Source organism: Anopheles arabiensis, chromosome 2 (assembly GCF_016920715.1).
Source record: "Anopheles arabiensis isolate DONGOLA chromosome 2, AaraD3, whole genome shotgun sequence".
NCBI classification, from domain to species: domain Eukaryota; kingdom Metazoa; phylum Arthropoda; class Insecta; order Diptera; family Culicidae; genus Anopheles; species Anopheles arabiensis.
This window is the reverse complement of record NC_053517.1, coordinates 12,892,072-12,905,635: the sequence shown is the minus strand read 5'-3', so window position 1 is coordinate 12,905,635 and position 13,564 is coordinate 12,892,072. Positions and strand designations below refer to the sequence as shown.

At 48.7% G+C, this 13,564-nt stretch overlaps 1 protein-coding gene across 1 annotated transcript; it reads left to right on the top strand.

Moving 5' to 3' along the window:
* Positions 1 to 59: 59 nt before the first annotated feature.
* On the top strand, positions 60 to 13,308 carry LOC120896789. Its single transcript, XM_040301228.1, has 10 exons — positions 60 to 546; positions 4,721 to 4,806; positions 4,885 to 5,125; positions 5,200 to 5,333; positions 5,409 to 5,558; positions 5,646 to 5,790; positions 10,614 to 10,840; positions 12,175 to 12,267; positions 12,342 to 12,676; positions 12,774 to 13,308. Exons 2-10 carry the CDS (start codon positions 4,731 to 4,733, stop codon positions 13,014 to 13,016), a joined length of 1,644 nt encoding a protein of 547 aa, XP_040157162.1. The 5' UTR covers positions 60 to 546; positions 4,721 to 4,730; the 3' UTR covers positions 13,017 to 13,308.
* Positions 13,309 to 13,564: the final 256 nt, after the last annotated feature.

The window sequence follows — 13,564 nt, the reverse complement described above, 5'->3', positions numbered from 1 at the left end:
GCGCGGCTGTCTCGCTCCGACTCTGGCTGCCCTTGCCGCGGTATATAAAACTTATGTTGCCGATTGCCACATCCAGTCGGTCGCTGAAATTCTCGCCACCGTTCCGTTTCGGGCATTCGGACATTCATTTGCAAAAACGTCACCGAACTGAACGGACACCAGCCAGATCCTGCGTACCGGGTGTGTGTTCGTGCGCTCTGTTTTGTTGTTGATGTTGTGTGTGCTTTGCCGTGTCAGTTTTGTGTGTACTGTGTGCGGTCCCTGCTTGATCGCTGCTCGGTAGTACGGTGATTTATTTTTGAAGTTGTGTGTGTGTGTGTGTGTTTTTGGGGCAGTTTCGTGGTTACAAAAATTTGATAACGCCAGATGCAGCTGCTACACCAGCTTCGAAACGATAAAGCTGTACCAGTGACATTCTCCCTCCGATACTAGGCAGCAGCCCGAACGGTATCGAAACATCAAACGGTCAGTTACATCCGTATCCGTTTAAAAACAAATCCCCCCAACCAGTGAAGATCCTGTAAGCCTTTACAAATTCACAACCAGGTAAGCGTAGGTAGGTGAGTGGTACCGATTTTTATCACCAATTTTACACCTCCCATGGAATGTTCCACACGCTGTTGCCCGCTTGCCAGCTGTGTGTCGCAGCGCGGACCAGCATTAGATCGGCGTTCGGCATCTGTGTGGCTGCGTGCGTGCGTGCTTGTGTGTTTACCTTCTGCAATCGATTCGAGGCGAGCATCGAGTTGCATCAACGCGCCGAAGCCAGGCGCGTGCACCTGCACCTGTTTCGGTGCGTTCCAAGGCGAACCGGTGCGAATTTTCGCGTTCCATTGCGGCGTTTGATCGATTCTGGGGACGGGGGGGGAGGGGTGCCAGCCACCTCAACCTGCGGTTGGGCTGACTGATTGCACACAGCCGGCACACAGCGAGCGGGTGTCTGCGAGCGGGATGCCCGTATGAAAATGAAGGCGAGCAGAGGGTGTGTGTGTGTGTGATAGAGTGAGAGAGATGGGAAGAGATTTTTATGCTACACACACAGTTCGATGAAAGGGTTGTTTTGGGGTTGTGAAACTCGGCCAAAGCGAGCGGCGGAGTCGGGAGGTCCACCCCGGTGGAGGCGCGAGGTGTCCCGTGGATTGAAAGTGATCGTTGTGGATGGTTGGTTGTGAGGGATAGGCGAATCGTGGACCGATCAACGGAACATTGGCTGTTTTTATGCAAAGGATGTGTCGGACGAAGGAAGCTTAAAGCGGGGAACCTTTTCAATATGTTTTGGCTTACTCGTTCAGTATGGATGTTATGCTTTAGAGAGAAGGCTCTTAGAAACATGTCGTTCTCTTATCTACTGATCGATATTATCAGGATATCTGAGATCAATGAGGTCTTAGCTCATTCACAGTTTTAAATCGATTCAGCTGATCGATTGACAAAAATACACTTTCGCTTTCCTATTGCTCTGCCTCGCCTATTTCCAATTCAGCTACTATCCGTCCGTCCGTTGGTAGGGAAATTTCAATGACCCGCTTAAAAAGCTTACCACATCACCACCGCGGCACCGGACTGTGCCGCACCATCCCCGTGCTGCCCCCTGGGTCCCACACAGTGTTGCTCAAGCGGGCCGTGTCTATTTTCGCCACATTTCCCTAGCGGAAACTCGGAAGGTCAAAACGATCGCTTCGGTGACGGTGTGATAGGTGCAAACGATGATTGCAAACCTCCCCTATCGTCGACGCCATCACTGGTTCGCGTGTTTTTTTTTTCCTTCTGTTTCTGTGGGAAGGGAAGACATGTCGAAGCGTGGTCGCCTCTCGTCCGAACCAAACCGCTAAACTGTCTCGACTGAATTTAATCCATCCTAAAAACCACCGGAGCCGGTTTAAGAGTTTCGTGCGCGGGTGACCTTAAGGCGGGGGCTGGTTTTTTTTTCGGGCGAACCGATCGGTTGGCTCCTTCAGATCCAGGCTCACCCCATGGGGGAGACGGGGCTGTATCGGGCCGTTTGGTGGACGTTGGACTAAAGCGAAAGACAAACCGGGGAGCGGGTAGAGCGCTCTGCGCTGGAAGGTGTTTTGTTGGAATGCGTGATTCAAGATCACGCGACGACACCTAAAAACTGAATTTTCAAGGTTACCCGTGGGCGCTCTTTTTTCGGTCACTGCTCAAACCCATTGGAATGCAACTGCACTCGCAGAAGGTGCATCGTCTATGAAGGAGACAAGGGGCGAAGCTGAACTATCGACATCAAACACACGCCACCGGGAGCCACGTGCGAGTGTAAAGGGGGGGGTGATGAAACGGTTTGGGACAGGAAGGAGAAGCCTTTTTATTTTATTTTTCTTTTTGCGGTAGGCGATAAAGGGGGTGTGTGATAAACGGCAGCGAAAGAGAAAGCAAAAAGAGAAAGAGAGTGCGAGAGCGAGAGCGATATCGCCCAAACAAACGACAAGCTAAACCATACGCCAAGGTCAACTCATTTTGGGAGTTTTCTTTGTCAACCTCTGCTTCTTGCATCGTGCCGTGAAGATCGTCTCTTTCTTTGCTTCTTGTATGTTCGATCGACACTGGTTTTACTTCACCGCAGCTCGCTCCACTGCTGCACATGTTTTTGGGGGGGAAGATTACCCAAAACCGGTTGCATCTTCATATTTTAGCAGCAAAACTGTTCGGGGTTTTACCCGCCATATTTTTGCCATAAACCAGTACGCCAGAATGTTCCAGAATTCTAACCCAAAGCCAAAGAACGCATCTAAAATTAAACCATTTTGGCACCCCCTGTGCCGGTGCCATCGCACCGCAACGGAACGGAGCACCACGTTCAACGTTCGACTCGCCTTGAACGGTGGTATTAAGTTCTGCGACAAGCTGTCACCCGATCGTGGTTTTTTTTTCTCTCCATCTTCTTATGATGCAATATACCTATGTGTTTGGCTCGGTTCTTGTGCCGTTCTACCCAGCCCCGCGTGCCTTGCTGTGCCGCGCGGGGCAAGGGTTCTACGAACTTTCGGTTTCGACAGCATCACGGTTCGTATCGATTTCTACCGCCTCCATGATGCGACAAACCGCGCACGCTAGAGTGCCCGGTTGGAACCTTGAAACAGTGCATTAGACTTCTACATCCGCCAGGCGACGAACCCGCAGCATCTCGGTGGGTGAGACAGCACGATCGACAGGTCGTCGCGTCGACAAACCGGTGGTGCAATAGTGCTGTGGATGGGTTTGCAAAATGTGTGAGGTTTTGTTTTACTTCTGCTGGTATCTTTGCGGTTCGCTCGACTCCTACGCCACCGTTTTCTTTTGTGCCCCTGTTAGGGCAATGCGCGTGTGTGAGCTATAGGTATTGGTGCTAAAGATAAGTGTCGGGGTAAATCAAACGCCTTCTCGCTTCTCACCACCGCACACCCTTGAACTCTCCGCTCTCTAAAACACTCCCTTCGCGGATGGTCAAAGTCCGGTCGGCTAATTACCGGGGCAAAGCAAGCAGGCAAGAAAGTAAAGCTAACACCGGGTCGGCGTAATTGTAACCAGCCAATGTCAAGTTTCTGCTGCACCAAACTGTACTGCACTACAGGTTGCAAGAAGTATTATAGAACCCGTTTCTATACGCACTATGGCCCCGCGCTCCATAGGTCTAAGCCAAAGAGATCTCGACTTCTTAAAAACCACTTTCCCGATCCGATCACGATCGACGACAATCGGGTGCCCGGGTTCGAAGCGCACAAGAGAACCACTATCCGGCTAATTACATACGACCTCCACCTCCCCCCCGAACGTCTTGTGCATTAAAGTTTGTAAGAAAATTAACCGTTTTGCAAAGAATATCGCCCCCACGGTTCGCCTGCGCGCGCGCGGTCGGAACGGAGACCCTTTGATTAGTGTTGCACATTTGCACACACCCTCACCCGCAAAACCTTGCTGCAGTCCCCACAGCAGAGCAGTCCCCATTTTTCGGACCGAGCAATTAGAGGTGCTCCGTTTTTTTTCCTCTTCTTCTTCTTTGCCATGAAGCAACGAAAGAAACTCGTAGCACGGCTCGTTTCGTGATAGCTTCTGCGTTCTGCAATTAATACAATTAAAGAGGCAGAAGTGTGCGAAACCGTACCGCACACCATTGCCGGTGTGCAGCAGGCGAACGACACAGCGCACAGAGAGCTGCGCGTTAGACTAATGGAGGCAGGGAGGCTCTAACCGCCAAACTGGATTGCACCTGACCTGCCAGTTAACGAGGTTTGCCACTCGTCGTGGGCTGTATGACTTGGCGGACAATGGCTGCCGAAGCCGAAGGTGGAGGGTTAAGTTTAAGTTTTTAGCGGGTTAAGTAGCTCACTGACAAAGTGCCATTGTACTAGTTCCCAGCATTGACTCTTCCAGCATCGATTAGAGCTGGTGACCTTTGTTGCGGGTGAGGTTGGGGGGCGCGAGGGGGAAGGCACCGGAAACGTAACGCGCCTACAATTATGCACTAGGAAAGGGGAACGGACATTTACAGAGAGGAAAGTTATCCATTTGTGGCGAAAATCGGCACAATAGGTCATAGTCGACGTAATCAGTGTTTGGTCCTTCGAGCCGGATTCATTCCGTTATTCAGCTAAATGCATACTTGACCCTTACAATTTGCAGAAATGATTGTATTATTACATGCATACATCATAATTATTCTATCAATCTTCTTAATTTCGAATGTCAATCTTCTCTTCTCTTGCTCTGCCACTCTTGCCAGCGCACCCAGCATGAACAAACTCAGCGCTTCGTGGCTTCTGGTGGCCCTGGTCACGCTCGGTGCAACGGTCGATGCTGTCGATCTCCGTAAGTATGACACGCGGTGGTTTCCATATTCGGCTGTCACCATCACTCACTCGCTCATCGTTAATCCCACCATTTTAGCGGAGTACCTGCACGTCTGCCACCGCGAGGATCCCAAGCTGACCGAGTGCATGAAGGAGTCGATCGAAACGCTCCGCCCGTATCTGGCGCGTGGCATCCCCGAGCTCGACATACCCTCGATCGATCCGATCCATCTCGGGGATCTGATCGTGGCAGAGAGTGTGCCCGGCCAGGGCGTCAGTATCTCGGCGAAGGACATCAAGGCGTACGGTCCGTCGAACTTTAAGCTGAAAAAGCTCAAGTAAGTCTCCGCCACAGCACAGCTCCAGGTAGCTTGGAATGATCGTATGTGTTTTTGTGCTTCTCGGTCGGCAGTGTGATCGAGTACGGAAAGATTTACTCGTTCGAGCTGGAGCTGCCGCATCTGTACGTCGAGGGCCGGTACGTTGTCGATGGCCGGATTCTGCTGCTTCCCGTCAAGGGTTCGGGCAAATTTACTGGAAACTTCAGTGAGTGCAAGTGGAGCGGAGTTGGTTTTGTTTTGTAACTGATTTCATTCAAATTCTATACCTTTTTCCCTGTAGCTCAAGGTATCGGTAGCGTGCGCATCAAGGGCGATCGTAAGCGCATCAACGGCAAGGATCATCTGTCCCTCGCTAAGCTCGACATTAAAATTCGCGTATCGGATGGTCGGGTGAAGCTGGAGAATCTGTTCGGTGGTGACCGTGTGCTGGGTGAGATTCTTTAGAGCAATGAGAATTGTGTGTTGGAACTGGTTTTTTGTTGTTACACCATCTTGCTTCTATTTCCGAATTCTGCAGGTGAAATCATCAACGAAACCATCAACCAGAACTTCAACCTGCTCAGCACCGAGCTTATTCCGCTGATCGAGAAAGCCCTCCAGAGGATATTCAAGCGTACGGGCAACAAAATCCTCGAGCGCTTCCCGGAGGAGGTGCTCTTTCCCTGAGCTGAGGGACACATGCGGGACGACAGCTGTAATTTGTGATTAGCTTTCGCTTAAGGGTGTATTATTTAGTTTCTGTTTTTTGTTCTGTTAATGTAACCATTTTGCTTCGGAATAATTGCACCTTCTTTTCTTGCTCTTTCACTACACAAACCCTCAAACGTTTTACAAAACGTTTCCTTCTAAGAACAACTACCACCATATGCGCACACACACACACGTGCCTGTTAAATGAATAGAGCTTTCATGTAAAGCGAAGGTTTGGCAAAGCTTTTGCAAAACATATGCGCACATCGGTGACACGACTCTTTCACGACCTGTACATAGTAATATAAGTAGAACCACCGGAAACGAATAGGATCGAAATGGTTAAAGACAGAGGAAAACTTATGTTGTGGTTTTAATAAAGATTTTTTCACATTTGGATCCAAATATTTGGCGTATATTTTTGAACGTTTACTACATTGATGACTACACCGTAGATATTACAAGGTTCTTTAGTTCTCTTTTATCCTATTTAACTAGTTTTTTATCAATATTGAACTACCAGCTTTTTGCGAGTAGTATCATGTGCTCGAAATCTTATGGCATTTTGAATAATACTTATTTTTTATTGTTAAATTTTATTTTTTACGGTGTTATTCGTCGAAAAGATCACCATATCCATTTTTGTGGATTTTTTCAAAATAAAATGTCTAAATTCATGTGTTTAGTATGCTACAAATCGCACTGTTATACCTGATCTCGCGGTGCTATAATTATAACTGCTAAAACTAGGGGTGAAAAAACTGCCTAGGCTCGCAAGCTCTTTAATGTGAGGGCTCTGGGGCTGTGAAATTGTATGGCGTGCGAGCCCTCGCGCGCCCTCGCAAATCGCTGTCAATTGCATGGCGGGAAAACAGATGACGATGTTCCAAATTGTCTTACAGTTCCATCGTTTTATTATGGCTTTTTATAGCTCGCTGAAACATTCCAGTAAACTTGATCTGAGCTTTATAGTAATCCTGTTTATGGCTAGATAATCTGTCGATCAAAGTTGAGCTTGAATTGAGCTTCAAGCTTTTAGGTAACTATTGGAGCTACTCCAGGGTTTGGCAAACTAGTCGAAAGTTAATCATGTTTATATGATTTAGTGTGACGGATACTAAGAGTGATCCTAATTTATATTTATGTTTTGGTTTATTTTGAAGCTGTTCATATCTCGCAATTCAAGACAAACGTTTTGTCCCTTTGAATAGATTTAAAAGAATCTTTTACGAAAAAAAAAAATGTTTCATGTGCATTGCTCGTACTCATCTAGCGAGCTGCACAACTGCACATCTGCCCAACCTTACCCTTGTTTATGCAACCCTTCCAACAACACCGCCACAAGGGGGAATGTATAATCACAGCAACTAAGCAAACGGGAAGGCGTATGTATCATGTTTACAATTTTCATTACAATTCATTAGCACAGCCCTCCAATCTAACGACTTTGAAGCTTCTCGATGCCGCTTTTCTTAGCGCATGTAATGTTCTTCCCAAACGCCCACCCATCCACCCATCGATACTACAATAATAACAGCTCCAGTGCACCCTACATACCCCCACAGCCAACCTGCCCCTGTGGAAAAAAGACCATTCCAGAAGAACATATAACGCATAACATTACGCGTAACATAACGTCACGCACGAGGCACGCAATTCAAACACTGCCTGGAACGAACTTAACATTCCACACTGGTCGCATTTTGTGTTCACACCCTCGGCCATATTCTCTTGCATACACACACACACACACACACAAAACCTCTTTTTTACTGCTAATTCTTATCGTTTTGTTCACAGAAGACAGTGAACAAAAAAAAAACACACTTAAAACAGCTTAATCCATTTGCAAACCTCTGCGGCATATCGATTCCGTTCGGTAGGCATGGTGTGGCCAAACAGACACGCCATCTGCAAACAAGCGAGTCGGATTAATCGTCAAGTTAACACTTCAACTGTGGCGTTTCGATCAAACAGTTTGCAAGGAATGGTAAAAAAAACCCTGCGATTTCTGTTTATGCAAAATAAATAGGAAGCAATTGGCGCGATTTCAATGCGCGCCATTGGTTGGTTGCTTTTGGGATGCAGCAAGTGTTTCATCTATTATGCCATTGGGTAAAGCGAAGCAATCGATAGAAAGGTGGAGATTGATTCGTTTCAATGTACGTTAATTGAAAATAGAAAAATAGAAGCGATTGCCAAAAATATTACACAAATTATTGTTGTCTATGAAGAAACGTCAGTGAAGCAATTTGCCAGCTAATACATTCATCAACATCTTCCTTTGCCAAGCACGCTGCGGCAAACGAAACATAATGTTTCCGATACATACCATGATACGATCCGCATCTCTTGATCCGCACATAACATCGGTTAATGAACGTGCTTATGTTGATGTTGCCTGTCCTGCCCACACACATCCGCTCTCCACCAACTTTCCACCATCGGCGTAGCGCAGATTCATCGTTCGAAATGATGGTCAGTAGGTGAATCCATCCCCCCGGCAACCCATCGGCACCGGCACCACCGGACGCGGGCGCTTTTGCTCCTTTCTCATTTTCTTCTTGCCGGTATGATGCCATTATGCAACACCCACAACGAGCGAGCCAGCGAGCGCAAAAGGCATCGCTCACTTATCACACAAGCCGTTCGTTCGTACGACACGTTTCGTAAGCACTTATCGTCATTATCGGTCCCGGCGCCCCGATCGACTCCTTCGTCTTACGGTGTGTCACGGGGGAAGGCAAGCATTTGCAGCTTCCTTTCTTCGCCCTCACTCTCGCTCGCTTTGTCTCTTGCTCTTTCGCACAAAGAAGAAAGTTTAGTTCGTTTCGATCGGCAGGGTTCAACCGAAAACGCTTCGGATCATCGATCGGTCGTCGGCAGCGATCGGCTACGTTACCGCACACCACCCGAACTGAGCTGAAGACCAGGTGTTCTACCATTCGAAGTAAGCAGCCCATTCCGTGGTGTACGTTAATAAATCACAAAAACTCATCCAAAACCATTCGTTGCAGGAAGCAACTCAGGGATGAGATGCTTCCTTGCACACCCCCTCAAAGTGCAGCTTTTTTTATTTCCCATTGGCACAGTGGCGCAGTGTTTGTACGCTTGAAAGTTCGCTGCCGCTGGCTGCGTGTGCGCAAACGATCCGCCCGAAAAACGCGACCAAAACTATTGAGCGTTAAAGTGTGCTTTATTTAGACCCACACGAGGAAGTGAAGAATTATCAACCACGCGTTGCACAACGCCGGCGTGGCGTGTTGTGACGGGTGTGCTTATGTCTAATTATGGCGTCTGGCGTGCCACCACCGATGTAACCGAAACCGAATGGAGGCCTTGCTCCTCGCCCTCCTCCCACCACTGTGGCTGACTGCTGAAGTCTTAATCGTTTTGCCAAATCTTTATACTTGCTGATGAGTGGGATGAGAGGGAGAGAAATGATTGAAATAGAATATAAAGATGTTAATATGACAAGAATAAAGGGCAAGAATTGTATTTTGAGCAGAGAGATGAGATGAGATAATTTAAGTCCTTTTTTAACAAAATTTAATAAAACGAAATAAAATAATTTAAACAATGTTTAAAACTACAATGAGCTTAAGTATCATTGAACGTGTTTGGGCGATCATGGAAGTATATTAACATTCCTTCACGCCCTTCGCTTGTGGAGGTTTTGTTTACCTTGCAAACTATCATCCCGAAAGGACGACTGCATTCAAGCCGCTCGCCAACTCGGGGAAGGGCACCCACTTCCGCCCTCCATTCCGTTGGAATGAAACTACTTTTACTCAGGTTCAGGCTCAACCAAAAGCTGCACTGAAGAGCAAATAAACACCAAACACCCTACCCACCCTACACACGCAAAAGAAGGAAGAAGCTGCATGCACCGAGGTTTCGATTATTTACACGCAGCACTGGCGTAAATCGTAAACAATCGCCTCCAGGTTCCAGCGCCACAGAAAAGCTACTGAACCCAATGTTGCATGGAGGGGAGCATGAGCGTGCGCGCGCGCGCTCTCCGTCCCGTTCCCTTGTGTCCGTCCGAATTCCAGCTCGAACGTGCCATCGGACGGACGGACCAAACTCACTTTCCATTAACCGTACAGCCCTCGACCGCAACGGACGGCACTGTCGAAAGTGTAGTGGAGATCGGTCCAAGTGTCCAAGTCCAAGTTCCAGTCCGTTCCGTTCTTACTTGCATCACTGCAACAACCGTTCGTAGCTTTTTTTTGTGTATGAGCGTTGAAGTCTTTCGTTGCAAAATATCACGCGGTACGCGGCGTCTTTGGCACAATTTCAACGAACGTGTGACAGCGTTTGCGGGCGCGTCTGTGTGTCTGTGTGAGTTTGGTGTTTTTTTGGTTCGATTAAACGTGTGCCAGCTCCGGATCCGGTCGTACTGAAATCCGTTGCGAAGTTCTAGACACTCGAAACTTCGGTGCACTTTGCCTTCTCGTTTGCATCGTCGGGCGCCCACGTACGGACGGGTGGGCATTGCGAAACGGTCGTCGGTTGTCGGTTGCGAAAAGTGGCGGAAAACCGGCACACGACGGGTTTGTGTGTGTGACGAAATCGGCCAGATCCGATCGCTGCTGTGCTGCCGATCCCAGCCAAGCTCCCATCATTAGATCCGTGATCCGAGCGGTACTTGCAGGACGAGATTCACACACGAGAGCACACAGTCAACAAAACCAGCCCGCTTCCTTTGGACGGTGGTACAGTCGGGTGGAATCGGTGTACGCGAACGGTACGGTACGCAGTGTCAGCCCTCGTTCTTGTTAGTCCGTTGAAGCTTTCTAGCAGTGCCGCTGCAAGTGACCGCAATGGATCGTTCTGGAAGTGCAGTGGGTCGCTCTGGTCGAGGCCAAAGCGCGAGGGTGACACGGTTACGGCCCAACATGGTCAACGGGTCGGTGACGATCGCCGTGCTCGCCCTGCTGTCGGCGGTAATTTTCCACGTGGCCGAAGCGAAGGAGATCGCGATCAGAAATAAGGACGTGCCGCAGTATCAAGAGAAACGTAAGCATGGCGTTGGGCTGGGTTAATTAAATTACACTTTTAAAATTGGTGGTTGAACGTTGCTGCACAATTAAAAGGGAAAAAGTGTCCATATTATGGAGCGGAAGCTGACTCGCATTAAAATTAAAGTAAAGCATTGGGGCATATTGTTCGATGATTTTACAAATTAAGTGTCTTTGGTGCTATCAGTTGATTTCCACCATGTTTAAGCTCATCTTAAGAATATCTTCCTTGAAGTGTAGTATGCATAAAAAAACACTGAAAAAGGAAAAGCAATCAAGAGGGCCTACAGCTCCATGCATTCTCCAATAACGTTACATTCTTATGTTTTGCACACCAACCACCCTCAAACAAAGATCGTCTTAAGCACCTCAGGCCGAGCACGAAGCACACATTACGATTAAATTAGACACTTTGCATTCATCGCTCCTAGCTCACTTGCTATAACACTACGCCACGGTACGCATCTCCACCTCACACCGGCATACTAAACACAAATCCCATCCTAACCACATAGAGCCGCATTAAAAAAAAAACCCTCATAAACTACCCGCTCGGTGGTCTACAGCAACGCTTCGGGACACATCAACGGTGTGCGCTTTTTCGTCGCTTTTTTCTTACTTTCTGCACTCCCCTCCCCCTCATCGCAACACCCCCCATATCCGCCAGTCGGGGTAAGCCAGCCCGGTTGCGTCATCCGGTACAGCAGGCAGCATTCGCGCGCGGCGAGCCTTACCGGGGCTGCATACTGATCGAATTTTCGCATCCAAATTACAACCTGCGCCGGGAGCGCTACACGCGTGGCATTGCATTTATGCGCCACGCCGCAAAACACGCTCTCATACGCCGTCGGTTGCGTATCGCGCGAAGAAATGACCATATCGATCTGATGGGGCGGGGAGAAAGGAGGCGAATAAACACAACGGGGCAAGAAGATTTATCGGTTAGTAAGCCAGCCAGTGAGCGAACCAGCCCCCAGCCGTGGCGGAGAAAGTAAACGACCGGAGAGCAAACCATGCGCAGACGGAACAACCGCCGATCAGAGACTCGAACGCGTCTCAAACTGACGTAATATTGAGCGCGCGGGCGCGCGCGCGTGTTACGGGGTTTTGTTTTGATTTTGAACTTCAAAGTTTTATGGCAAAAATGTACCGGGCTGAAGCTGTTTGGAGTTGTGTGTGAGATGGAAAGAAATTCATAAGCATAAAAAACACACGCGTTTAAACACTGCTTGGTGCTTGTTGTGCAATCCATACGTGAAGATCACATTACCTCCAGTAACGAGCTTTTGATTGCGCTACCAACGTTTCATCCGTTACCTATTCCTTTTCCAGCTGAGTGGCTGCGGGTCTGCAAGCGAGCCAATCCCAACGAGGACGACTGCTTCAAGAAGATGTTCGAGGGAACCTTCCCGTACATTGCCAAAGGTACGCCCCCCCCCCCCAAACTAATCCAACCAGTAAGTGGTTCACGCATCGCATAAACTTTCCACACCCCGCAGGCATTCCGGAGATCGGCGTCCAACCGTTCGATCCACTGCGGATAGAGTCGATCCAGGTGTCGCGCGGTTCCGGTGGCCTGACGCTCAGCGGCGGCTTCAAGAAGCTCAGCATCAAGGGCCCCTCCAACACGACCGTCCGGCGGGCGTCACTTGACTTTGAGAAGCACGCGCTTAGCTTCGATCTCGAGATACCGAAGCTGCGCATCGACGCGACCTACAACCTGAAGGGGAACGTCCTGCTGCTGCCGCTGGTCGGCGACGGGGACGTAACGATGTCGCTCAAGAACGTCAAGACAACGGTGGTGACCAAGTTTTCCGTGCGTCCACTGCCGGAGGTACGTATCCGTACACTTCTTCCGTTCTGCTGCGCTTCGCTCTTGTTGTTGTTTACTTAATGTCGTTCCCATGTCCCCCTCCTCTCCCCCACAATAGGATGCAATCTTTATCGAGGAAATGAAAGTGACCTTCCTTGTCGGGGGCATGCGCATACATCTGGACAACCTGTTCCAAGGGAATCAAGTGCTCGGGGCATCGCTGAACCTGTTCCTCAACCAGAACGCGAACGAAGTGATCGCGGAGCTGCGGTCCGACCTGGAGCACGGGCTGGCCGACATCTTTACCGGGCTCTGGAACGAGCTGTTCAACAAGCTGCCACTGAAACTGTGGATCGCTTAAGCGCTTCGCACCGGACACAGCCGCCGCAAGGACGCAAGGGTGGCAAAACGGGCGCAGTTAAAGGACGCACGCGTGCCCGATTTGTTGTAAATAGTAGCGGATAGCATTGAGGCCGGCAGGCTCATTTTGTCATTTTTTAGGCTACGGTAGACTACGTAATGTTGCAGGTAAGGAGCGATGGACGGAAACGTTCGAAACATAGTGATGATAGCGTACGAACTGCTCACAATAATGTAAGCGCGTAGGGTGTAAGTGCTGTAAATACGTAAGAATGAAATAAATTAATTTGAAATATACAGTCAATGTGTTTTTTTTATTTAATTTTTCTCCCATTATTTTATTGTTCAGTTTTCGTACTTATCCAACTCTTCGATTACGAGCTACTAGCATGCAATGATGTGTAAATATCTTCATTTCCTGAGATTTATATCACTAATACAATGGAAAAAATTTACATGGATAGAGTTCATCTCCGGTCTCGTAGTACAGTCGTCAACTCGTACGACTTAACAACATGCCCGTCATGGGTTCAATCCCCAAATAGACCG